General features: G+C 43.8%; 1 protein-coding gene across 3 annotated transcripts in view; it reads left to right on the top strand.

The window, feature by feature from the left end:
• Positions 1 to 9751, top strand: part of pafah1b2 (platelet-activating factor acetylhydrolase 1b, catalytic subunit 2) — a 32474-nt gene extending 22723 nt beyond the window's left edge. For all 3 annotated transcript variants that reach the window (XM_072283866.1, XM_072283867.1, XM_072283865.1), the window contains 2 exons: positions 4669 to 4791; positions 5751 to 9751. In XM_072283866.1, the coding sequence (XP_072139967.1) occupies positions 4669 to 4791; positions 5751 to 6029 (402 nt within the window). In that variant the 3' untranslated portion in view covers positions 6030 to 9751. The remainder of the gene's footprint in view (positions 1 to 4668; positions 4792 to 5750) is intronic.
• The last annotated feature ends 9978 nt before the right edge of the window (positions 9752 to 19729 follow it).

Below are 19729 nucleotides of genomic sequence, written 5' to 3'. Positions count from 1 at the left end.
CCTTATCAAGTGCCTTGCTAAAATACACTACATCTATTGCTCTTCCTTCATCAATATGTTTAGTCACATCCTCAAAAAATTCAATCAGGCTTGTAAGGCACGACCTGGCCTTGACAAAGTCATGCTGACTATTCCTAATCACATTATACCTCTCCAAATGTTCATAAATCCTGCCTCTCAGGATCTTCTCCATCAACTTACCAACCACTGAAGTAAGACTCACTGGTCTATAATTTCCTGGGCTATCTCTACTCCCTTTCTTGAATAAAGGAACAACATCTGCAACCCTCCAATCCTCCGGAACCTCTCCCGTCCTCGTTGATAATGTAAAGATCATCACCAGAGGCTCAGCAATCTCCTCCCTTGCCTCCCACAGTAGCCTGGGGTACATCTCATCTGGTCCCGGTGACTTATCCAACTTGATGCTTTCCAAAAGCTCCAGCACATCCTCTTTCTTAATATCTACATGCTCAAGCTTTTCAGTCTGCTGCAAGTCATCACTACAATCACCAAGATCCTTTTTGGTAGTGAATACTGAAGCAAAGTATTCATTAAGTACCTCTGCTATCTCCTCCGGTTCCATACACACTTCTCCACTATCACACTTGATAGGTCCTATTCTTTCACGTCTTATTCTCTTGCTCTTCACATACTTGTGGAATGCCTTGGAGTTTTCCTTAATCCTGCTCACCAAGGCCTTCTCATGGCCCCTTCTGGCTTTCCTAATTTCCTCCTTAAGCTCCTTCCTATTGGCCTTCTAATCTTCTAGATCTGTAACATTACCTCGCTGTCTGAACCTTTTGTAAGCTCTTCTTTTCTTCTTGACTAGGTTTATTACAACCTTTGTACACCACGGTTCCTGTACCCTACCATAACTTCCCTGTCTTCCCAGGGTTTAGATGGGGCAGAGTTTGTTAAGTGTGTCCAGGACGGATTCCTGTCACAGTATGTGGACAGGCCGACTAGGGGGAATGCCATAGATCTAGTACTAGGTAATGAACCAGGTCAGGTCACAGATCTCTCAGTGGGTGAACATCTGGGGGACAGTGACCATCACTCCCTGGCCTTTAGCATTATCATGGAAAAGGATAGAATCAGAGAGGACAGGAAAATTTTTAATTGGGGAAGGGCAAATTATGAGGCTATAAGGCTAGAACTTGCAGGTGTGAATTGGGATGGTGTTTTTGCAGGGAAATGGACTATGGACATGTGGTCGATGTTTAGAGATCTCTTGCAGGATGGAAGGGATAAATTTGTCCCGGTGAGGAAGATAAAGAATGGTAGGGTGAAGGAACCATGGGTGACAAGTGAGGTGGAAAATCTAGTCAGCTGGAAGAAGGCAGCATACATGAGGTTTAGGAAGCAAGGATCAGATGGGTCTATTGAGGAATATAGGGTAGCAAGAAAGGAGCTTAAGGAGGGGCTGAAAAGAGCAAGAAGGGGGCATGAGAAGGCCTTGGTGAGTAGGGTAAAGGAAAACCCCAAGGCATTCTTCAATTATGTGAAGAACAAAAGGATGACAGGAGTGAAAGTAGGACTGATTAGAGATAAAGGTGGGAAGATGTGCCTGGAGGCTGTGGAAGTGAGTGAGGTCCTCAATGAATACTTCTCTTCGGTATTCACCAATGAGAGGGAACTTGATGATGGTGAGGACAATATGAGTGAGGTTGATGTTCTGGAGCATGTTGATATTAAGGGAGAGGAGGTGTTGGAGTTGTTAAAATACATTAAGACGGATAAGTCCCCGGGGCCTGATGGAATATTCCCCAGGCTGCTCCACGAGGCTAGGGAAGAGATTGCTGAGCCTCTGGCTAGGATCTTTATGTCCTCGTTGTCCACGGGAATGGTACCGGAGGATTGGAGGGAGGCGAATGTTGTCCCCTTGTTCAAAAAAGGTAGTAGGGATAGTCTGGGTAATTATAGACCAGTGAGCCTTACGTCTGTGGTGGGAAAGCTGTTGGAAAAGATTCTTAGAGGTAGGATCTCTGAGCATTTAGAGAATCATGGTCTGATCAGAGACAGTCAGCATGGCTTTGTGAAGGGCAGATTGTGTCTAACAAGCCTGATAGAGTTCTTTGAGGAGGTGACCAGGCATATAGATGAGGGTAGTGCAGTGGATGTGATCTATATGGATTTTAGTAAGGCATTTGACAAGGTTTCACACGGTAGGCTTATTCAGAAAGTCAGAAGGCATGGGATCCAGGGAAGTTTGGCCAGGTGGATTCAGAATTGGCTTGCCTGCAGAAGGCAGAGGGTGGTGGTGGAGGGAGTACATTCAGATTGGAGGATTGTGACTAGTGGTGTCCCACAAAGATCTGTTCTGGAACCTCTGCTTTTCATGATTTTTATTAACAACCTGGATGTGGGGGTAGAGAGGTGGGTTGGCAAGTTTGCAGATGACACAAAGGTTGGTGGTGTTGTAGATAGTGTAGAGGATTGTCAAAGATTGCAGAGAGACATTGATAGGATGCAGAAGTGGGCTGAGAAGTGGCAGATGGAGTTCAACCCGGAGAAGTGTGAGGTGGTACACTTTGGAAGGACAAACTCCAAGGCAGAGTACAAAGTAAATGGCAGGATACTTGGTAGTGTGGAGGAGCAGAGGGATCTGGGGGTACATGTCCACAGATCCCTGAAAGTTGCCTCACAGGTGGATAGGGTAGTTAAGAAAGCTTATGGGGTGTTAGCTTTCATAAGTCAAGGGATAGAGTTTAAGAGTCGCGATGTAATGATGCAGCTCTATAAAACTCTGGTTAGGCCACACTTGGAGAACTGTGTCCAGTTCTGGTCGCCTCACTATAGGAAGGATGTGGAAGCATTGGAAAGGGTACAGAGGAGATTTACCAGGATGCTGCCTGGTTTAGAGAGTATACATTATGATCGGAGATTAAGGGAGCTAGGGCTTTACTGTTTGGAGAGATGGAGGATGAGAGGAAACATGATAGAGGTGTACAAGATAATAAGAGGAATAGATAGAGTGGATAGCCAGTGCCTCTTCCCCAGAGCACCACTGCTCAATACAAGAGGACATGGCTTTAAGGTGAGAGGTGGGAAGTTCAAGGGGGATATTAGAGGAAGGTTTTTTACTCAGAGAGTGGTTGGTGCGTGGAATGCACTGCCTGAGTCAGTGGTGGAGGCAGATACACTAGTGTAGTTTAATAGACTACTAGACAGGTATATGGAGGAATTTAAGGTGGGGGGTTATATGGGAGGCAGGGTTTGATGGTCGGCACAACATTGTGGGCTGAAGGGCCTGTACTGTGCTGTACTATTCTATGTTCTGTCTCATTGGAACGTACCTATGCAGAACTCCACACAAATATCCCCTGAATATTTGCCATATTTCTTCCGTATTTTGCCCTGAGAACATCTGTTTCCAATTTAAGTTTCCAAGTTCCTGCCTGATGGCCTCATATTTCCCCCTACTCCAATTAAACGCTTTTCTAACTTATCTGTTCCTATCTTTCCCCAATGCTATGGTAAAGGAGATAGAATTATGATCACTGTCTCCAAAATGCTCTCCCACTGAGAGATCTGACACCTGACCAGATCCATTTCTCAATACCAGACCAAATACAGTCTCTCCTCTTGTTGGCTTATTTACATATTGTGTCAGGAAACCTTCCTGAACACACCTAACAAACTCCACCCCATCTAAACCCCTCACTCTAGGGAAATGCCAATCGATATTTGGGAAATTAAAATCTCCCATCAGGACAACTCTGTTATTATTACACCTTTCCAGGATCTGTTTCCCTGTCTGCCCCTCAATATCCATTTTACTATTGGTCGGCCTATCAAGAACACCCAGTAAAGTTATTGACCCCTTCCTGTTCCTAACCTCCACCCACAGAGACGCCATAGACAATCCCTCCATGGTGTCCACCTTCTCTGCAGCCGTGACACTATCTCTGATCAACAGTGCCACACCCCCACCTCTCTTGCCTCCCTCCCTGTCCTTTCCGAAACATCTGAAGCCTGGCACTTGAAGTAACCATTCCTGCCCCTGAGCCATCCAAGTCTCTGTAATGGCCACAACATCATAGCTCCAAGTACTGATCCAGACAAATAAGTTTGGTCTATATTTGGATTTTGGGGTTATTGAGATTATTATAATGTACATTCAGTACTTCCTCTACTTAATGAACTGGGCACTGAGTGTTTGTTTGTGGCCTTCTCCTGTATCCGATCCATTTCAAGGTTCGACATGTTGTACATTCAGAGATGCTCTTCTGCACACCACTGTTGTGGTTATTTGAGTTACTGTCACCTTCCTGTCAGCTTGAACTAGTCAGGTCATTCTCCTCTGACCTCTCTCATTAACAAGGTGTTTTCACCCACAGAACTGCCACTCACTGAATGTTTTTGTGTTTTTCACACCATTCTCTGTAAACTCTAGAACTGTTATGTGTGAACATCTGAGGTACTCAAACTACCCCATCTCGCACCAACAATCATTCCACAGACAAAGTCATTTAGATCACATTTCTTCCCCATTCTGATGTTTGGTCTGAACAACAACTGAGCCTCTTGATCATGTTTGCATGCTTTTATGCATTGAGTTGCTGTTACATAATTGGCTGATTAGATACTTAGTGTACAGGTATACTTAATAAAGTGACTGCTGAGTCTATGTCGAATGCAACTAATCCAAATTCAAACTTCTTTCAGGTGATTGTCCTGTGGGTGGGGACCAACAATCATGAGCACACGGCTGAGGAGGTGGTCGGTGGGATTGAGGCCATCATTCAGCTCGTTAGTGCACGGCAGCCTCAGGCTAAGGTGGTGGTTTTGGTAAGTGTGTGTTTCTTCTCTTCCTGTACAAAACCTGCTTTTCTTCTGCTTTGGTTAAACTGTTCAAGTGGGATGGCCTATGTATGGTTATGCACAGGCTATTATTTAAATGGGAAAGAATTCAAAGTTCTGAGATGCAACGGGACTTGGGAGTCCTCGTACAGGATACCCTTAAGGTTAACCTTCAGGTTGAGTCGGTGGTGAAGAAGGCGAATGCAATGTTGGCATTCATTTCTAGAGGAATAGAGTATAGGAGCAGGGATGTGATGTTGAGGCTCCAGAAGGCACTGGTGAGACCTCACTTGGAGTACTGTGGGCAGTTTTGGTCTCCTTATTTAAGAAAGGACGTGCTGACGTTGGAGAGGGTTCAGAGAAGATTCACTAGAATGATTCTGGGAATGAGAGGGTTAACATATGAGGAACATTTATCCGCTCTTGGACTGTACTCCTTGGAATTTAGAAGAATGAGGGGGGACCTCATAGAAACATTTCGAATGTTGAAAGGCATGGACAGAGTGGATGTGGCAAAGTTGTTTCCCATGATGGGGGAGTCTAGTACGAGAGGGCATGACTGAAGGATTGAAGGGCACCCGTTCAGAACAGAAATGCAAAGAAATTTTTTTAGTCAGAGTGTGGTGAATCTATGGAATTTGTTGCCACAGGCAGCAGTGGAGGCCAAGTCATTGGGTGTATTTAAGGCAGAGATTGATCTGAGTAGCCAGGGCATCAAAGGTTATGGTGACACACATCAAAGTTGCTGGTGAACGCAGCAGGCCAGGCAGCATCTCTAGGAAAAGGTTATGGTGAGAAGATGGGGGAGTGGGACTAAATGGGAGAATAGATCAGCTCATGATAAAATGGTGGAGCAGACTCGATGGGCCGAATGGCTGACTTCTGCTCCTTTGTTTTATGGTCTTATATTAGCTAAATGCCTCTTTTGTGGTGATGTCCTCTATCAGAGTCTGCTGCCTCGAGGAGAGAAGCCCAACCCACTGCGAGAGAAGAATGCACAAGTCAACACATTGCTGAAGAGGTCCCTGGCGAGATTTCCCAAAATGCAGTTCCTGAACATCGATGCCGACTTTGTGCACTCGGACGGCACCATTTCCCACCATGACATGTTTGATTACTTGCACCTCACCCACATCGGCTATGCCAAAGTCTGCAAACCTGTCTATGAACTGCTCGTTCAGCTGCTGGAGGAGACACCCGAGGAAAAGCAAGCCATCCTGGCGTGATGGGTAATAGACCCCGTTACCTGCCCTCACTACGATCTGAGTGAAGCCATCTGTAGAATCCTGCAACAACCTTGCCTGGCACACCCAAGTAGAGGCACATTTGTATTATGAATTGTAGGGTTCTTACCAAATTGGATGCATTAATTTTCCACAGCAAAGCAGCCCATTCTTTCTGCTAATAGAAACATTGTTCTTTCACAGTGATTAGACAGAATGTCTTTCCTGTTAAATATGGTGTGCGCCTGCTGTAATTGGCCAGTTGTTTGCATATATTAGGAATAAACACTCATTGCTCTCATTCATGTTAGAGCTGCCTTGAATTAATGGACTTGCATACAGCCAACTCTTTTAAACATAGTGCAACCAGAGCAGTTAAAATATTTTTTTGGTATAGTCCAGGCATCCTGTCTCTGCCCCTTTTGCACAACTGGGTTTCAATAATTGGCATTGCCTTGTGGGGTCAGAAGACCTCTAGTGGTAGTGAGTGGAATACACGAGGCAACCTCACCATTTTGGATGTTGCCTCAGGCATGTAATGCAAAATGACACTGAGCAACTTTATTTCCTTTTCCTTTTTTTAAATTTCCTTTTCCCAGATTATTGGGAGAAGAGAGAATTTTGAGTAATTTAGGCTTTGGCCCTCCTGAGGGAGAATAAACTCCTATCATTCTTGCCGACATGCTGAATCCATGGCATTTGCCTGGGTTCAGTCTGAGCAATGGTACAAGGAGGGGCCACGGTTTACAACACTGGGGGGAGGGGTTCTATGTGCAAGTGATTGAGAGAAAGGTGCTGGAGCATCTTGCATTATAATTGGAATTATATGAGGCCTGTTTATAGGTGCGAGTATGGCCTGATTTTAGAACTTTTTTTAGTTTAATCCCATTTCACTCCATCACTGCTTTTTCCAAGAATGCAGGTAGAGACCACTGGAGTGTAGTGGTTACGTTATTCGATCATCAGTCCAGAGGCACGAGTTCAAATCCCACTGTGACAGCTAAATTAAACAAAATAAAATAAATCTGGAATTTGTTGAACAAAAACAGGTCTCAGGAAATATTGCAATCAAAACCCATCCTTCTGAAGGTGAGAGGTTTTCCTTGGCCAGTATGCCCTTCACTACAGTGCCATTAGGCAGCATTCACGTCCCCTGAGTAATGCAAAACAAAATATGGGCCCTTTGTTCCCAGATCTCTGCTGAAACCAGGTGGCCCGGTAATCTCAGTAGGTAAGGAGACACAAGGCAAGGTAGAGAGAGCAGCCCCAGGGATTTTAAGGTGGTGGGGAAGACAGTGTAAGTGAATTTTCCTCAGCGTTTTACTTGACAAGAAGTTATTGAACTGTAGTCTGTTGTTCAGCCTGAATCCATTCCCTATTATAAGCACCAAGCTGTTACAGTTGGGTTGCATTGTTCATAGACAAAAACTGGGCACTCTCGACATTTAACTCTACCTTCTCTTTACTGTACTGTGACTTTGCTAATCTGTTAGCTACTGACTCACCATTCACTCTGAATTTTAATTGAGCAACATTTTAATTAGTTGACTCTTGATGAGATATAGACCAGTCTGTTTAGATGTATGAGTGCTCCTATTTGAAGTTAGGTGTCCACAATTCAGGGACAATTTTTGTTAGCGAATCTGAAATCCAACCCAAATATGCAGAGATGTTCAAGAAGAAATTAATTACTGTCTGAAGCAGCACTGTTTCAACTGTATTGACACAAAACCAGTGATCCTATGCTAGCTGAATTTTTTTCACACCAACCAGTTTTTTTTGACATTCTAAGAAAAGTTCTTAGATTGTCCATTTTTTAAATGATTGAAATCATCATTTGTAACCAAATGAACACGGCTGAAGGATGCTGCAAGGCATTGATTGCAGGGTTCTTTATGATGTTGCAGAGACTCAGCTCTCCCAGGACCTAACTACACCACTCCACCTTGAAGTGTATAAGTTATCAAGTATTAACATTGGCTGGTTACTCCATTAACACTGCATAAAACAGATACCCAAGTGTATCTGAAAATGCCTGCAGTAATGGTATTTTTATATTTTACTTCCAACCCCTTTCAGGTTGCAGGTTTGTTTGGTTATGGAGTTGTTGTAATAAACAGACTTTGGCAGTGGGTACTCACTGTAGGGATAACTTTACACCTGTGTTCCACACCTTTGGAAATATTTACACATTAGAAGGGGACTGATGCACAGGATCTGGACCGAGCAGAGTGAGCGCTATCATTTGCTCAGGTGGTCGGGATTAGCTTATGGGGGGGGGGGGGTCAGAAGCTTGGGAGAAGTCTTAAACACATACAGACCACTGTCTGAATAAAAACTTCACTTAAATGCTTCACTTATACAGGAAAGTAGACTGTAATAAGTAAAATTCTTTTCAATTAAAGGTTCACCAGAAGCCAACTTTATAGTTACCTGGAATGCAGTAATTATGACTTTCATTTAAGAGGTTAATTACATTGAAAAGAACCATGTTAACTTTATTCTGGCAAATTATGCCATTTTGGGCACCACATTCTCATGTATAAAATATTTGGTTAGGGGACAAGATGGATTAGTGTTGCAGAGAGGAAGAAGAATTGTGCTCTGTTGTGGCATCTACCCAGAATTCTAAAGAGAAAATTATCCAACAACTTCCTCAACCCGAACATTCCAGCTAAACAGTGGGGGCTAGTAGAGAGTCACTTTAGTGAAAGGCATCCTATTCCAATTTGCAGTTTATTTTTCTGAATTGGATGTTGAATCATCTGAATCAGAGGGGCTGAGCCAGTTCCTGTGTATGTGAAGCCTGAACGAGTCAGTGTGCAAGAGGCGTAATGCAGCAGCTGCCTGTACTTTATAACTGCCCATTTACTTTGAATGTATCTAAAATAGTTTAAAATGTATTTCCTCACTTACCCTGCAGCTTGGAAAGAGACTGCTTTGACTTTACAATATCATCTGAAATCCTTTTCTTGAAATTATCAGGGATTTTCACACTTGCTTCCCTCCCAGTCATTGTGTAGTCTCCTATATTTGCAACAGGAGGCCATTCAGCCCATTGTACTCCTACCTAATCCCACCTTCCAAATACTTGGTCCACAGTCCTGCAGTTGATGTCTCACTTCATATACATCCAAATTCTCTGTCTTGAATTCAGGTAATAATGAATTAATTGCAATAGTATATAAAGTACATTGTGTGAAACCAGAAGCTCAAAGTACAGGTGAATGTTTTTTGTGGGCGAGAAATGTTTGTTTCTGCTCATGTCACGAGGTATCTTGCTCCTCTTCCCACCCTCATCAAAAATGAAGCTACATTATTTTTTCAATGTATGATTATGAAGGGATTTCTAAAACACAGGACCATGTTTTGTCAACTGTTGACACACTACATGGATTGGGAAAAATAAACCCTCAATTGTTCCCTCCATCCTCATATTTTCCTATCAGCATGTATGATCTCAGCATAAAATTATGCTTCCAGAAACACATTGTATAGTAATGCTTGATAAAACCGTGCTGTAGCCAAATATATCCAGGAGTGAAGAAAGCGTACAGTACTCTTTGTGTCTTGTTTGGGTGACTTGCAGAATGGTAGTATATAAGCTTATTTAATAAACATGAATGTGTAACTGTCATCAGATATCTGAGCAGTGATGTGTTGTGCTTAAATGTACTGTAATTTATGCTTTAATGTACTGTAATATTAAAAACAGTTTGAAACTTTTCAGTTGTTCCTGATGTATAATAGAGATAATCTCAATTTTCTGCATTAATGAACAATTATGTTTCATTGAACTCTGCACCACTGTGTTCAGTTCTGTTGGCTGGAGAAACAAGCTACATCATTAATGATCCATTAAAATGTGCACAAGCCCTCAGTTAATTTATTATTATTATATGTCATCATATACAACCCTGAGATTCATTTTCTTGTGGGTATTCACAGTAAATACAAAAAAATGCAATAAATATCAAGAGCATGAGATGAAGACTCCTTGAAAGTGAGTCCGTTGATTCCGGGAACATTTCAATGATGGGGCAAATGAAGTTATCACCTTTGGTTCAAGAGCCTGATGGTTGAGGGGTAGTAACTATTCCTGAACCTGGTGGTGTGGATCCTCAGGCTCCTGTACCTCCTCGATAGAAGTAATGAGAAGAGAGCATGGTCTGGATGGTGGGGGTCACTGATGATGGAGGCTGCTTTCCTACACCAGTTTCGTTCCATCCTTGAAGCACACACCCATTCCCCCAGTGCCATTGTCCCTGCAACTTAAAACACAATGTCAGGTTGTCATCTTAAAACAATCCATACAGTTCTTCTGCAGGTTTTACTGTCAGTGAGTGTGCCCACCCTCCTCACTCCCCGCACCTTCGTTCCTCTGCTTTTCAAGGAATCTGGTGGCAGCAGCGAGAAAAGCTGCAAATAGGCATTGGGACAATTGGACACGTGGATCATGGTAAATCTATGCTAACAGTTGCCATTAACAAAGGTAGAAGTGTTTCTTAAGACCATAAGATGTAGAAGTACAATTAGGCCATTTGGCCCATTAAGTCTGTTCTGTCATTTCGTCATGGCTGATCTATTTTTTCCTCTCAACCCCATTCCTCTGCCTTCTCTCTCCTTCACCTTTCACACCCAGAACCTATCGAGGGGAATAGAATATAAAAACAAGGAGATAATGCTGAGGCTTTATAAGACACTAGTCAGGCCGCACTTGAGTATTGTCAACAGTTTTGGGTCAGTATCTCAGGAAAGACGTGTTGTCATTGGAGATGGTTCACGACGATGATTCCAGGAACAAAGGGGTTAACATATGAGGAGCATTTTGCAGCTTTGGGCCTGTACTCACTGGAATAAGAAGAATGTGTGGGGATCTCATTGAAACCTATGGAATGCTGAAAGGACTAGATAGGGTGGATGTGGAGAGGATGTTACCTCTGGTGGGGGTATCCAGAACTAGAGGGCATCGCCTCAAAACTGGGTGACCCTTTTAGAACAGAGGTAAGGAGGAATTTTTTATATATCAGAATCAGGTTTATTATCACCGACCTGTGACGTGAAATTTGTTAACTTAGCAACAGTTCAATGCAATACATAATATAGAAGAAGAAAAATAAAATAATAATAAATAACTAAATCAATTACACTATACATATGTTGAATAGATTAAAATTGTACAAAAAAATAGAAATACTGTATATTAAAAAAGTGAGGTAGTGTCCAAAGATTCAATGTTCATTTAGGAATCAGATGGCAGAGGGGAAGAAGCTGTTCCTGAATCGCTGAGTGATGCCTTCAGGCTTCTGTACCTCCTACCTGATGGTAACAGTGAGAAAAGGGCATGCCTTGGTTGCTGGAGGTCCTTCATAATGGACGCTGCCTTTCTGAGACACCGCTCCCTAAGGATGTCCTGGGTACTTTGTAGGCTAGTGCCCAAGATGGAGCTGACTAAATTTACAACCCTCTGCAGCTTCTTTTGGTCCTGTGCAGTAGACCCCCCCCCACCTCTCCATACCAGACAATGATGCAGCCTGTCAGAATGCTCTCCATGGTACAACTATAGAAGATTTTGAGAGTATTTGTTGACATACCAAATGTCTTCAAACTCCTAATATATTCGCTGTCTTGCCTTCTTTATTACTACATCGATATGTTGGGACCAGGTTAGATCCTCAGAGATCTTGACACCCAGGAACTTGAAACTGCTCACTCTCTCCACTTCTGATCCCTCTATGAGGATTGGTATGTGTTCCTTTGTTTTACCCTTCCTGAAGTCCACAATCAGCTCTTTCATCTTACTGACATTGAGTGCCAGGTTGTTGCTGTGGCACCATTCCACTAGTTGGCATATCTCACTCCTGTACACCCTCTCATCACCACCTGAGATTCTACCAACAATGGTTGTATCGTCAGCAAATTTATAGATGGCATTTGAGCTATGCCTAGCCACACAGTCATGTGTATACAGAGAGTAGAGCAGTGGGCTAAGCACACACCCCTGAGGTGTGCCAGTGTTGATCGTCAGTGAGGAGGAGATGTTATCACCAATCCGCACAGATTGTGGTCTTCCGGTTAGGAAGTCGAGGATCCAATTGCAGAGGGAGGTACAGAGGCCCAGGTTCTGCAGCTTCTCAATCAGGATTGTGGGAATGATGGTATTAAATGCTGAGCTATGGTCGATGAACAGCATCCTGACATAGGTGTTTGTGTTGTCCAGGTGGTCTAAAGTCTTGTGAAGAGCCATTGAGATTGCATCTGCCATTGACCTATTGTGGCAATAGGCATATTGCAATGGGTCCAGGTGCTTGCTGAGGCAGGAGCTCAGTCTAGACACGACCAACCTCTCAAAGCATTTCATCACTGTCGATGTGAGTGCTACTGCCGGGCGATAGTCATTAAGGCAGCTCACATTATTTTTCTTCAGCACGGGTATAATTGTTGCCTTTTTGAAGCAAGTGGGAACCTCTGCTCGTAGCAGTGAGAGGTTGAAAATGTCCTTGAATACTCCTGTTAGTTGGTTGGCACAGATTTTCAGAGCCTTACCAGATACTCCGTCAGGATCTCTGCCTTGCGAAGGTTCACTCTCTTTAAAGACAGCCTAACATCGGTTTCTGAGACGGAGATTACAGGGTCATCAGGTGCAGCAGGGATCTTCACAGATGTAGTTATATTCTCCCTTTCAAAGCCTGCATAGAAGGCGTTGAGTTTATCTGGTAGTGAAGCATCGCTGCCATTCATGCTATTGGGTTTCGCTTTGTTGGAAGTAATGTCTTGTAAACCCTGCCAGGGTTGTCATGCATCTAATGTCGCCTCCAACCTCATTCAAAATTATCCCTTCGTCCTTGAAATAGCCCTCCGCAAATCATACCCGATTTTCTGGGTCGCCAGACTTGAATGGCACAGATCTAGCTTTCAGCAGATGGTGTACCTCCTGGTTCATCCACTGCTTTTGGTTTGGGAATGTACAGCAAGTCTTTGTGGGCACACATTCATCCACACAGGTTTTAGTGAAGTCAGTAATAACTGCAGCATACTCATCACCAGGTTTGAAGATGAATCCCTGAATACAGTCCAGTCCACCAATTCAAAGCAGTCCTGTAGACACTCCTGTGCCTCCCTTGTCCAAATCTTCTTGGTCCTCACGACTGGTGCTGCAGTCTTCAGTCTCTGCCTATACTCAGGGAGTAGAAGTACAGCCAGGTGATCAGACTTCCCAAAGTGAGGGCATGGAATAGCACGGTAGGCATTCTTGATGGTGGTGTAGCAATGGCTCAGTGTGTTGTTTCCTCTGGTATTACAAGTGATCTGTTGATGGTAATTGCTTAGTGATTTTTTTCAAACTGGCCTGGTTAAAATCTCCCAAAACGATGGTGAAGGCATTAGGGTGCGCTGTTTCATGCACGTTGATCCCATTGCTCAGATCATCTAAAGCCCGAATGACATTAGCCTGAGGTGGAATGTATACTGCTACCAAAATGACCCCAGAGAACTCCCGTGGTAGTAAAAAGGACGGCACTTAACTGCTAGATATTCCAGGCCTGGTGAGCAGAATCGGGACAGCACTGATACATTTATGCACCAAGAAGAGTTGAACATGAGGCATACTCCTCCACCCCTGCTTTTGAGAGACTCTATAGATCTATCCTGATGGTGTATCGTCAACCTGTAGATCTGAAGCATTGCATCCAGTACGGAAGGGGTTAACCAGGATTCCGTAAAACAAAGGACACACGTGGTCCTAATGTCCCTCTGAATCAGCACCAAAGTTCTGAGGTCATCGATTTTATTCACCAGAGACTGCACGTTTGCCAGCAAGATAGTCAGTACTGGCAGTTTAAAACCCCGTTTCCTTAAACGCACTTGTATCCATGATGTACAGCCACGTTTCCTCCATGGAATCCTACGCTTCCGTCCACAATCAGTGTTTGTTTAGCCAGAGAGTAGTGAATCTGTGGCGTGCTCTGCCACAGACTGCGGTGGCGGCCAAGTCTGTGGGTGTATTTAAGGTGGAAACTGATGGTTTCCTGATTGGTCAGGGCATCAAACGTTAGAAGGGAATGTATGGGGTTGAGTGGGATCCGGGCTCAGCCGTGATGAAATGGTGGAGCAGACTCCATGGGCTGAATGGCCTAATTCTGCTCCTATGTCTTATGGTCTATCAACCCCCACCACAAATACACCCAATCCAGAATAGTTTTTCCCCTAGTGGGCTCAACCACAAGCTGCTCTGAAAAGCCATCTCATAGGCATTCTACAAATTCACTCTCTTGGGATCCAGCACCAACCTGATTTTCCCAATCTACCTGCATTTTGAAATCCCCCATGGCTATCATAACATTTCCTTCACATTGCACTTCACCTCATCCCATTGACTGCAATTTTGCCCTATCATCTGCTTGTCCTTCCTCACAGTCTGCCTTGTTACAGTTGAATTTATTGTCAAATACTCAAATGGTAGGTTGAATGTCAGCACAATAACGTGGGCTAAATGGCCTGTATTGTGTTGTACTGTTCTATGTTCTGAATTTCCCATTAATATGGTAGACCAAAGGATCGGATCAGATCAGATCTGTGATTATGAGTGACTTTGAATCGGTTTGCCATTGTCTTCTGGGCAGTGCCTTTACAAGACAGGTGACCCCAACCTTTATCAAAACTCTTCAGAGATTGTCTGCCTGGTGTCAGTGGTCACATAACCAGGACTTGTGATATGCACAGTTACGACCATCCACTACCTGCTCATATGGCTTCATATGACCCTGATTGAGGGGCTAAGCAGATGCTACATCTTGCCTGAGGGTATCTTGCAGGCTAGCGGAGGGAAGGAGCACCCTACACCTCCTTTGTTAGAGATGTATCTTTAACCCGCCACCCACCCTGTAAAGTGCACATCAAAAAAATTACTATAGTTTGCAATAAGAAATGCTATATATGAAAACAAAAGGTGCAAAAAGGTAAGATAATTGTGAGGTGGTGTTCGAGGACCCTTCAGAAATCTAATTGGAGAAGGGTAAAAGCTGTTCCTAATTAATTGAAAGTAGGCCTTCAGGTTCCTGTACCTCCTTCCTGATGGTAGCAATGCAAAGACAGCATATTCTGGATGGTGAGGGTCCTTAATTGATAAATGCCACCTTCTTGACACATTGCCTGAATAGTGAGGAAGCTGATACCCATGAGCTGGCTGGGTCTGGGAGTAACTGCAACTTTTTCTGATTCTGTGCATTGGATCCTCGGTGCTCCACTGCTCTCCACAGGAATTTACTAGAATGCTGCAGTAACCAAAGAGTCACAGAGTAGTGGGTTAATTGGTCACATGCATAATTGAGCGGCACAGGGTCATTGGGCCAGAAGGGGCCCATTACCGTGCTGTATCTCTAAACAAATAAAATATAAATAAATAAATAAATAATACTGAGAGCATGAGTTGTGGAATCCTTGAAAGTGAGTCCATAGGGTGTGGAGCTAGTTCACTGTTGAGGAAAGAGTTGCCCATGCTGGTTCAGGACCCTGATGGATGTAGGATAATAACTTGCTGAACCTACTGGTGTGGGTCCTAAAGCTCTTGTACCTCCTGCCTGAAGGCAGCAGTGAGAAGAGAGCATTAGATTAGATTAGATTAGATTAGATTCAACTTTATTGTCATTGTGCTGAGTACAGATACAAAGCCAATGAAATGCAGTTAGCATCTGACCAGAAATGCAAAGAATAGTGTTATTTACAAAATAACTGCAAATAAAAAGTAAGTGCTACAGCACACAAATATAAAAGTACTGAGACAGTACAATACGGGTGCAATACTGCTTAGTGCTGTGATGAGAGGTTCAGCAGTGTCACAGCCTCAGGGAAGAAGCTCTTCCTGTGCCTGCTGGTGCGGGAGCAGAGGCTCCTGTAGCGCCTACCAGATGGGAGGAGAGTAAAAAGTCCATGGTTAGGGTGAGATGCATCCCTGATAATGCTTTTCACCCTGCCCAGGCAGCGTTTATGGTAGATGTTCTCAATGGTGGGCAATTGGGTGCCGATAATCCGCTGGGCAGTTTTCACCACACACTGGAGTGCTTTGCGGTCCGTTACGGGACAATTGCCATACCACACTGAGATGCAGTTGGTGAGTATGCTCTCAATGGTACAGCGGTAAAAGTCCGTCAGTATCCTGGGACAGAGGTGAGCTTTCCTGATGCTCCGCAGGAAATAAAGGCGCTGTTGCGCCTTTTTGATCAGGATGGAGGAGTTCAGGGACCAGGTGAGATCCTCGGAAATGTGGACACCAAGGAATTTGAAGCTTGCTACACACTCCACTAGTTCCATTGATGTAGATGGGGACGTGAGTGTGACTCCTGGTGTGCCTGAAGCCCACAATGATCTCCTTGGTCTTCTGGGTGTTAAGGGCCAGATTGTTGTTGGCACACCATGCAGCCAGGTGCTGGACCTTGTCCCTGTAGACCGTCTCGTCATCCCCTCTGATCAGACCAACCACCGTGGTGTCGTCTGCGAACTTGATTATGGAGTTAGAACCATGTACAGGAACGCAGTCATAGGTGAAAAGGGAGTACAGAAGAGGGCTCAGCACACAGCCTTGAGGCACGCCGGTGTTCAGGGTGAGAGTGGAGGAGGAGAGGTTGTCTAAATTAACTGATTGGGGTCTGTTGGTCAGAAAATCCGAGGTCCAATTGCAGAGGGATACACTAATACCAAGCTGGCAAAGTTTAACGATCAGCTTGGAAGGGATCACATCATTGAATGCCGAACTAAAGTCAATGAACAGCATTCTGATGTAAGAGTTGGGGCTGTCCAGGTGGGTCAGGGCAGAGTGAAGTGCCATGGAGATGGCATCCTCTGTTGACCTGTTGGTGCAATAGGCAAATTGATGAGGGTCCAGGGTAGAGGGCAGACAGGATTTCAGATGTGATAGAACCAGTCTCTCAAAGCACTTGGCCTGGATAGTGGGGGTCCTTGATGCTGGATGTCAGTTCGGTAGTGCTTCACATGAGCTGAAGTGGAACCATGAAAGCTGAATGTTGCAGTTGGTATAAAGAAGGGATTGCAGTGAGCCTGTATCCCTGCTGCTGCTGTGTATAATTGCATTGTTTTCTGCTCCAGGTAGTTACTGTGATCATTTCCACAGTGGCTCTTTCTTCCATTTTTATATGAGGAACTGAAGCAGAGGTATGTTCAAAGTTTGAAATAAATTCATTATCTAAGTATGTAGTATATAGTATCACCATATGCTATCTTGAAATTCTTTTTCTTGCAGGCATTTACAGGGAAATAAAGAAATACAATAATTTATGAAAAACTATTGTTGGTCAAAAAGAATAACCTGCAAATCAGTGAACAGGAATAAAACAAGGGTGGTGGAAAATGGTGTATATTAAAAGTTTTTGTTCTTGCCATGTGATGACAGGAAAGTAGGTGGCCATTTTGTGAACTATTCAGTGAATTGATTCTTGCTATGGGATAACTTAATCAGAGCAGTTGAATGTAAACACAAGGAGTTTCTGTTAATGATATGCTAAACCTGAGGCCATCCTCAGATAAGAAGCTGTTTATTATGCATGGCAAGTTTGCAGAAGGACCAGCTTGTGATCTGACCAGCTGGGCCTGCTGTTTGGATGACCTGGTTGAACTGATTTGAACAAGTCTGAGTTGGACAGAACAAAAGAAATCACCCAAGGCAAGAGCCATGAAAAAAACTGCTTGTAGCCCTGGGCTAAATCTGAATCAGAATCAGGTTTATTATCACTGGCATGTGTCATGAGATTTGTTAACTTAGCTGTTTAATGCAATGCATGATAATATAGAAGAAAAAAATAATAATAAATAAGTAAATCAATTACAGTATACATATAATGAATAGATTAAAAAACATGCAAAAAACAGAAATAGTGTATATTTAAAAAAATGAGGTAGTGGCCAAGGGTTCAATGTCCATTTAGGGATCTAATGGCAGAGGGGAAGAAGCTGTTCCTGAATCACTGAGTGTGTGCCTTCAGACTTCTGTACCTCCTACCTGATGGTAACAGCAAGAAAAGGGCATGCCCTGGGTGCTGGAGATCCTTAATAATGGACGCTGCCTTTCTGAGACACCGCTCCCTAAAGATGTCCTGGGTACTTTGTAGGCTAGTGCCCAAGATGGAGCTGAATAGATTTACAACCTTCTGCAGCTCCTTTCGGTCCTGTGCAGTAGACCCTCCCCCACCCCCACCATACCAGACATAATTGACACAATACCAATGAGAACATGCACACATCAGTCAGATGACCTCGAGGCAACAAAATTGATAAAGAAAATAATAAGAATGGAGATTTCGGAAGCACAGGCAGTGACAAATCTGTGGAGACAAACAATCACAGAAGTGGATGATCCCACATTGGAAACATGGAGAATCCAACTGCAATTTGCCTAGCACAATAGTTCTACAGCAGATGCAATCTGCTTTGGATCACCTGGGCAATAGTAATACCTACGTCTGGCTATTGACTACAACTTGGCATTCAATGCAATCATACCCTCAGTTCTAATCAAAAAGCTCCAGAACCCTGGGTCTCTGCAACCGGATCCTTGACTTCCTCACCAAGAGACCACAGTCAGTGTGGATCAGAAATAGCATCTCCTCCTCACTGACACACCTCAAGGATGCATGCCCACTACTCTACTCTCTCTACACCCACGGCTGTGTGGCTAGACAGCTCAAAGGCTATTTGTCAACGACACAACTATTGTTGGCAGAATTTCAGATGGTGACAAGGAGGTGCACAGGAGTGAGATAGATCAGCTGGTTGAGTGGTGTTGCAACAACAACAATGTCAGTAAGAACAAGGAATTGTTTGTGGATTTCAGAAAAGGGGAGTCAAGGGAACACTCCCCAGTCCTCACTGGGGGAACCAGAAGTGGAAAGGGTGAGTAGTTTCAAATTCCAGGTGTCAACATCTCTGAAAATCTGTTCTGGGCCCAACACAGTGATTCAATTACAAAGAAGGTGCATCAGCGCCTGTATTTCATTAGGTGTTTGAGGAGACTTGGCATGTCACCAAAAACACTCGCAAATTTCTACAAATATGCTGTGGAGAGCATTCTAACTGGTTGCATCACCATCTGGAAAGGAGGGGCTACTGCACAGGATCGGAAAAAATTGCAGAAAGTTGTAAACTCAGCCAGCTTCATCATGGACACCAGCCTCACCAGCATCAAGGACACCTTAAAAAGGCAATGCCTCAAAAAGGCAGTGTCCATCATTGAGGACCTCCATCACGCAGGACATGCCCTCTTCTCATTGCTACCATCAAGGTGGAGATAAGAATGGTAACATTCTGGTGAACCTGTTTTTGCATCCTCTCCAAAGCCTCCACACCCTTCCTATAAAAGGACAACCAGAACTGAATCCAATACTCCAGATATGGTCTATAACCAGTTTTATAAAAGCTGCAAAATAACTCCCAGACTCTTCAATCAGTGCCTCAGCTAATAAAGACCATAAGATAAAGGATCAGAATTGGGCCATTTGGCCCATCGAGTCTGCTCTGCCATTTCATCATGGCTGATCTAATTTTCCTCTCAGCCCCAATCTTCTGACCTTCTCCCGATATCCCTTCATGCCCTCACCAATCAAAAATCTATCAACCTCTGCCATAAATATACATAAAGACTTGGCCCCTACAACCGCCTGTGGCGAGGAATTCCACAGATTAGAATGTGTATACCA

The sequence above is a fragment of the Mobula birostris genome, chromosome 20, assembly GCF_030028105.1.
Source record: "Mobula birostris isolate sMobBir1 chromosome 20, sMobBir1.hap1, whole genome shotgun sequence".
Lineage (NCBI taxonomy): Eukaryota > Metazoa > Chordata > Chondrichthyes > Myliobatiformes > Myliobatidae > Mobula > Mobula birostris.
Note: the sequence above shows the minus strand (reverse complement) of the source record. Positions and strands in the feature narration are given on the sequence as shown.